This window comes from Salvia hispanica, chromosome 1 (genome assembly GCF_029641045.1).
Source record: "Salvia hispanica isolate PSC_SH4W2 chromosome 1, Shi_PSC_v1, whole genome shotgun sequence".
NCBI lineage: Eukaryota > Viridiplantae > Streptophyta > Magnoliopsida > Lamiales > Lamiaceae > Salvia > Salvia hispanica.
Window position 1 is genome coordinate 22,558,268 of NC_142692.1, and position 6,351 is coordinate 22,564,618.

Sequence of the window (6,351 nt, forward strand, 5' to 3'; positions counted from 1 at the left end):
GGTAGATAGTAGTACTATTCACCAAAATGAAAATAAAATCATAGTATCCCACACACCAACCCCATGCTTTGAATATATAGTGCATGCTCTTAAAATGTGAACACCTCTTCTAAACAAAAACCACAAAACACTATTCTTGGATCCACAAATTCAAATCTCCCATCTCTCTCATAAATCCCAATGCTCAAAATCTTGATCAAACACACTATTTAAGACACACACAGAGAGAGAAAGAGAACATTTTTTTTTCCTGTGAAAGCCTGCAATTTCAGTTTCTGCAGAAGTAAAATCATGGGTGCAAAGTGCTCCAAGTTCTCATTTTGCTGGTGGCATTCTCATCTCAAACCATCTGTTCTTCAATCCACTGATCCGGGTCAGTTTGTGAACCTCCATTTGATTGAATATTTTTCATGGGTTTGTGTAAAAATGCAATCTTTTTCATGGGATTTGTAGAGAATGGGGAGAAAAATACTTTCCCGAGCTTCAGAGAGTTCAGCTGGGAGGAACTGAAAACTGCAACAAAAGGATTTTCTTCAGACAACATAGTCTCTGAGCATGGTGAGAAGGCTCCTAACGTTGTTTACAAAGGTTTTCTTGATACCGAAGGCTGGATTGCTGTTAAGCGCTTCAACAAGTCTGCTTGGCCTGATCCTCGCCAATTTATAGTTAGTACATTCTTTCTTTCAACAAGTTGTGTTGTTTTATGACCATGTGTTGTTTCACAGTCTGATTACTTTTATTGTTCCTCTTAAATCCCATGTCTTTGTGAATTTTTTTAAATGATCAAGATCAATTTATGAGTTTGCAAGTGGTTGTTTTGGTTGTCTGCATTTTCATTGCCATGTCTTTGGTTATTGAAGGATGAAGCTAAGGCGGTGGGGAACTTGAGAAGCGAACGATTGTCTAATCTGATTGGATTTTGCTTTGAAGGAGAGGAGAGATTGTTGGTGGCAGAGTTTATGCCTAATGAGACTTTGGCCAAGCATTTATTTCACTGTGAGTTTTGTGGATTGTAGTTAAAGATTTAATTGCTTTTTTGTTGATCTGTTTTAAACTTATACTGTGCTTTGGAGATGGTTGAGGTAGGGTGTAAGGGGTCATAAAGTTGCAAGATTCAGGTTTTGTGGTTTGGTTCATTTTGCTTACATTTAGTAGTTGTGTGATGTGAGCTAGTTTTGGGAAATGGAAACAGGGGAGAATCAACCCATGAAATGGGCAATGAGGTTGAGGGTGGCCTTGTATTTGGCACAAGCTCTGGACTACTGCAGCAGTCGAGGCCGGGCTTTGTATCATGATCTTAATGCTTACAGAGTCTTGTTTGATCAGGTTCATATGTCTGTTTCACCATGATTAATTAAAATATTGAGCATTGTGTTTTCTTACATCAGCCATTGCTCCTTTTCTAGGATGGCAATCCCAGGCTCTCTTGTTTCGGGTTGATGAAGAATAGTCGAGACGGAAAAAGTTACAGCACAAACTTAGCCTTCACTCCTCCAGAGTATTTGAGAACTGGTATGCACAACTGTTAGTCTGTGAAATCTCTTCCTATCTTCAATAATGCTTGCTTGCCCTTCTTCCTTTATGCAGGAAGAGTGACTCCAGAAAGTGTGGTTTACAGCTTTGGAACTATGTTGCTTGATCTCCTAAGTGGCAAACATATCCCTCCAAGCCATGTAAGATCCCATTATCTTGTTTTCTCCAGCCTTTCAGATCACCATCATCACCTATGACTTTGTAGGCACTTGATCTCATCCGCGGAAAGAACTTTCTGATGCTGATGGACTCCTGTCTGGAGGGACATTTCTCCAATGACGAGGGAACTGAGCTGGTCCGGCTAGCCACCCGTTGCTTGCAGTACGAAGCTCGGGAGAGGCCAAACGCAAAGACCCTAGTCACGTCCCTCATGTCACTCGAGAAAGAAACTGAGGTAACTCGTCAAGAAAAAAAAAAACTCAAACTTTCCCAAATTAGTTTAGTCTGTGATATATGACTTCAACAAATGAACAATGCAGGTCCCTTCCTACGTTTTACTAGGCATCCCACAAGGAAAAACCGGCTGCACGGTGCCACTTCTGCTGACTCCAATGGGGGAAGCATGCCTGAGAATGGATCTCACTGCCATACACGAAATCCTTGACAAGGCAGGATACAAAGATGACGAGGGAATTGCCAATGAGGTCGGTCTCCCTCATTTCGCCACGTTTAATTAAAGCGGATGCGATCATCATTGACAACACCTTAATATCACAATGCAGCTATCTTTTCAGTTGTGGACCAGCCAAATGCAGGAGACCTTGAACTCCAAGAAGCAAGGAGACGCCGCATTTCGCGCCAAGGACTTCGCCACTGCCATTGACTGCTACTCACAGGTAAAGCACAAAATCCTCGTATTACCACTTGCCTATCTTTATTTAGATATAAACTTGAATGTGTCTGTAGTTCATCGAAGGTGGGACGATGGTTTCTCCGACGGTGTATGGGAGGCGGTGCGTGTGCTATCTGATGAGCGACATGCCTAATCAAGCACTCGGAGATGCGATGCAAGCACTGGCGATATCGCCACAGTGGCTGACTGCTTTTCATCTTCAAGCAGCTGCGCTCTTCACACTTGGGATGGAGAATGATGCCCAAGAATCGCTGCAAGAAGCCTCAAATTTGGAAGCAAAACGAAACAAAATTTGAAAAACTGTATAGACTTAACTCCCCTTTCTTCATGTATTTAGGCTTTTCAACAATCCAACTTTGTCTAAAGCAGAGGATTTATCTCACGCTTGTTGCTGTTCTTTTTCTTTTCTTGGAATTTGTGGATTTTGAGCACTCTTTTGTTTTGTGCGTTATGGGATTATGTTTCAGTAGAAAGATCGTATTGTTTAAGCTCACTGATCAAACTTAACTTGTTTTCAAACACGCACACAAGCAAATTAATACATTGAACTGAAAAAAAAAATTACACTTGGATCTCTAATCTCTTAGACGATAAACCCCAATCCTACAATCCAAATTACATAAACTTACAATAAAACACTAATTAGGTTCACGGCTCCCACAGTAACGGCAAACACGAAATATTGATAAAAATTGTTCTGACTAACCCTCAAACCACAAAGTATAAGGTTAAATGATTTTATGATATCACATACTCCCTCCGTCCCATGTTATTCGCACTTTTCATTTTAGGCCGTAAATTTGGACTTGGGTTTTTTTAGTGTAATTAAATTAGAATTTTAAGTGTAATGAGACATAACTAAATAAATGACCTCTTAACTTAATCTAACATATTATTTAAATGCATTAGTTCTAACTTAAACTATGAATAGTGTAAGGTGTTTGTGACGAGCCAAAAAGCAACAGTACAAGTAACATGGGACGGAGGGAGTAGCAAATAAAAATGACATAACCTATGGGAACTACAAACCCTTCACTTGCAAAACAATCAAATCAAATATTACTCGAGCACCAAATAGGTAGTTTGAGAAGAAACTTCCAACTATGTTAAGAGATTATATGAGAAAAACATATTGAATCTTTACCAGCCAGTCGGTTTCGCTGCACTGTAAAGTATTGCCTAGCATAGTAACTGGTTCTGATCACCAAAAATCAGCTAATGCAACTTCACAACGCCAAATAAACCTGCCAGACTCAGGTTTTATTTGATTGATCAAATGTTTTCAACAAATACAACAAAATCCTTGTATGCTCATCTCGAGTCAACTGACCGAAAGATAAAGTATCTCCTCTACATTGGAGGTCGACTGTTGCCTAGCAGTTGGCCAACTAAGTTAGTCACCTGCAGTGAAGAGACGATATCGGTTAACAAGTGTTCTTGGATATATAATGTTTATAGAATATGTTTTATTTACATTATCATTGAGAAGATCATACGAGAGAGAAAGAATGTAAAATAATCTACGAAACAAACTCTGAAACACTAAGGGCAACTATGCTTTAAACAGATGTTCATAAGAACTAAGCTAAGCAAGTATATTAAAATCCTAAACATGGCTCAAACCATTAGGATATACCATGTAAATACTGGCTTAGAATTCCTAAAAATTGCTAAAACCATTAGGATAGCCCATGTGAATACCATCTTCTGCATCGATTACCTCTATCCTTTAGAAAAATATTTGCGTTCTTCGCTCTCAAAACGATAGGTGAATAACTAACCAAAAACATCAGGGGTTGAGTACTTGTCTAATAAGCTCCTAGGAAGACTAATATGGGTTCAAACCATCTACATACCACATGTACGGCTTACATAACGTATTAAAAACTGCATGGTTTGCAAATTATAGCCACACTGCATAATCCATATGAATGGCAATGGCAATGGCAATGGCAATGGCAAAGGCAAAATAGACATGCACACATTTCCCTACTGGATGACCACAATAATCAATAAACAACCAATCACCTGCCAATATTTCGAAACACAGCGGTCAATGCAGCTGTTTTCCCCCATGTTTAACTCAGCTTCCTTGTACCTATAAGAAGAATACATAAAGAGGTCAGTTACCACTCTTAAATAATTCCAATCAACAGAAAACCTTCCACAGCTCCACAATCTAAAACAGAGCTTTCAGGAACAACGCAAAAACGTACTTGTTCTCGATGCACTTGCTGAAACACGTGTGTGTAAGCCTGAATCAGAACAAAGGTCTCATCAATTCAATAATACATCTAGAAAAGTGTAGAAAATTTAAGCACAAAATAAAAAATAAAATGCTGAGGTGATTGACGAAAATTGTAAGTTAACAGGAAGACATTAACAGAAACCACAGTATCAATTCAAGCATCGACCAAAAATACAAAGCAACACAGAAAAATCATTTGACATCAAAAATAGCAATGGATGATTGGATCAGTTAAAGCATCAATGCAAACACACACACAGCGTGTTACCTACTTGTTAAACATATCAACCCTGTACTCCATCTCCTTCTCCATCATTCCAATAATCTGCCACGAAAAGAAAAACATTTATGATTCAGAATACTCGAAATACAATTTGATAGAAATCAGTCCTAATTTGGGGGTGATTGAGCGTAGAGGAAGTACCTGTTCCCTCTCATGAGCAGATGGGGCGTTGCTTGCAGCCATTGCAGATCTGAGATGGAGATAGCGACTGAAATCCAAAATATGAGAAAATGTGGAAGAGGTAGAGGTGCTCAACTTAAACCCTAACAATTGAGGCGGATGGAAAGCAAGCACGATATTCCGGTGTGAACGAGTCGCACCATAACACCATGCACCTTAGGCCCTCGTGGCAGTATACTCTTTTGTTCGGGTCAAATTAAATTGGACACTTTCAATAATACTTTTTGATAAATTAAATAAGCTATCAAATTACTACTATAACGTTATGTGAAAATAAAAGAGAAATAAATAATAATAATAATAATATGCCGTCGTGAGCCTTATTTAGGTTCTGATGGACATGGAGCTGGGTTTGAGAAACGACCTAATTGAAGCTCATTTCACCAATGAGCTTAGCCCATAACTACATTTATTTCCAACTTTCGGACCCCCAACATATACTCTAATTTTTACATAGGGCTGGGGGAAAATACCGAAAAAATGATATATCGCTCGTATCGTATTGAAAAATATCGAAAAATTATCGAATTTTCAGTATATCGTAATTTTCGATACGATACGGTATCGTATCGTAAGTTTTCGATACGATAACGATATGAATTTCCTTATATCGCGATATATCGTTTTATATCGAATATACGATACTTATCAATATTTTCGATATATCATTTTATATCGAATATACGATATATATCGTATATATCGAAAATATTGAAATTCAATACATATTCAAGTTTAAAATTATAAATATATATAAATCCATTTAATTCATTCATATATTTAGAAAATATATATATGAAACCCTAATAAGAACACTATTTATTTTATTGTGTTGAAGTTTTATTAATTTTTGTGTTTTTTTTCAGTTTTGAAATTATATTTTCGATATACAGGTATTCGATACGAAACGATATTTCGATATATCGTATCGATCTTACGATATATCGAAATATCGATACAATAACGATACTGATATTATCCATATCGAAAGTTCGATATATCGAAACTTTCGATACGATAACGATATGAAATTCTTTCATATCGATATTTTCGATACGAAACACGATACAACGTTTTCGATACGATATATCATATCGATCCACCCCTATTTTTACATACTTACTTTATCAACGTAATTACAATAATTAGGAATATCAATGGGATTATCATATCGGGTTTCATGTCATTCCTACTTGGGTTGTGGAGTTACCTGACTCAAAGTTTATCGAGCCAAAATTCTCCAACCCTGACTCT

At 37.5% G+C, this 6,351-nt stretch overlaps 2 protein-coding genes across 4 annotated transcripts; one reads left to right on the forward strand and one right to left on the reverse strand.

The window, feature by feature from the left end:
- BSK9 (kinase with tetratricopeptide repeat domain-containing protein) lies at positions 1-2,859 on the forward strand. Of its 2 annotated transcripts, none has more exons than XM_048127825.2 (10): positions 1-373; positions 454-665; positions 861-996; positions 1,193-1,326; positions 1,407-1,512; positions 1,588-1,673; positions 1,739-1,927; positions 2,013-2,177; positions 2,268-2,369; positions 2,440-2,859. In XM_048127825.2, exons 1-10 carry the CDS (start codon positions 292-294, stop codon positions 2,680-2,682), a joined length of 1,455 nt encoding a protein of 484 aa, XP_047983782.1. In that variant the 5' UTR covers positions 1-291; the 3' UTR covers positions 2,683-2,859. The 2 variants fall into 2 exon arrangements, with proteins under 2 accessions (XP_047983782.1, XP_047983781.1); XM_048127824.2 differs by having other exon boundaries at positions 4-373; positions 2,256-2,369.
- A 563-nt stretch (positions 2,860-3,422) lies between these two features.
- TIM10 (Tim10/DDP family zinc finger protein) lies at positions 3,423-5,217 on the reverse strand. Of its 2 annotated transcripts, XM_048127828.1 has the most exons (6): positions 5,059-5,217; positions 4,907-4,959; positions 4,603-4,641; positions 4,415-4,484; positions 3,717-3,787; positions 3,423-3,630 (listed from the first exon to the last, which is right to left on the reverse strand). In XM_048127828.1, exons 1-5 carry the CDS (start codon positions 5,098-5,100, stop codon positions 3,737-3,739), a joined length of 255 nt encoding a protein of 84 aa, XP_047983785.1. In that variant the 5' UTR covers positions 5,101-5,217; the 3' UTR covers positions 3,423-3,630; positions 3,717-3,736. The 2 variants fall into 2 exon arrangements, with proteins under 2 accessions (XP_047983785.1, XP_047983784.1); XM_048127827.1 differs by having other exon boundaries at positions 3,423-3,787; positions 5,059-5,216.
- Positions 5,218-6,351: the final 1,134 nt, after the last annotated feature.

Bases quoted from the DNA above. Each gene is read 5' to 3' on its own strand.
- BSK9 (XM_048127824.2), top strand. From the start codon at position 292: ATGGGTGCAAAGTGCTCCAAGTTCTCATTTTGCTGGTGGCATTCTCAT. The intron at 666-860 runs GTTAGTACATTC...TGGTTATTGAAG, and splicing joins CTGATCCTCGCCAATTTATA to GATGAAGCTAAGGCGGTGGG. The intron at 2,370-2,439 runs GTAAAGCACAAA...ATGTGTCTGTAG, and splicing joins CCATTGACTGCTACTCACAG to TTCATCGAAGGTGGGACGAT.
- TIM10 (XM_048127828.1), bottom strand. From the start codon at position 5,100: ATGGCTGCAAGCAACGCCCCATCTGCTCATGAGAGGGAACAG. The intron at 4,960-5,058 runs GTACTTCCTCTA...TTTTCGTGGCAG, and splicing joins CTGCTCATGAGAGGGAACAG to ATTATTGGAATGATGGAGAA. The intron at 4,642-4,906 runs GTAGGTAACACG...GTTCTGATTCAG, and splicing joins AGGGTTGATATGTTTAACAA to GCTTACACACACGTGTTTCA.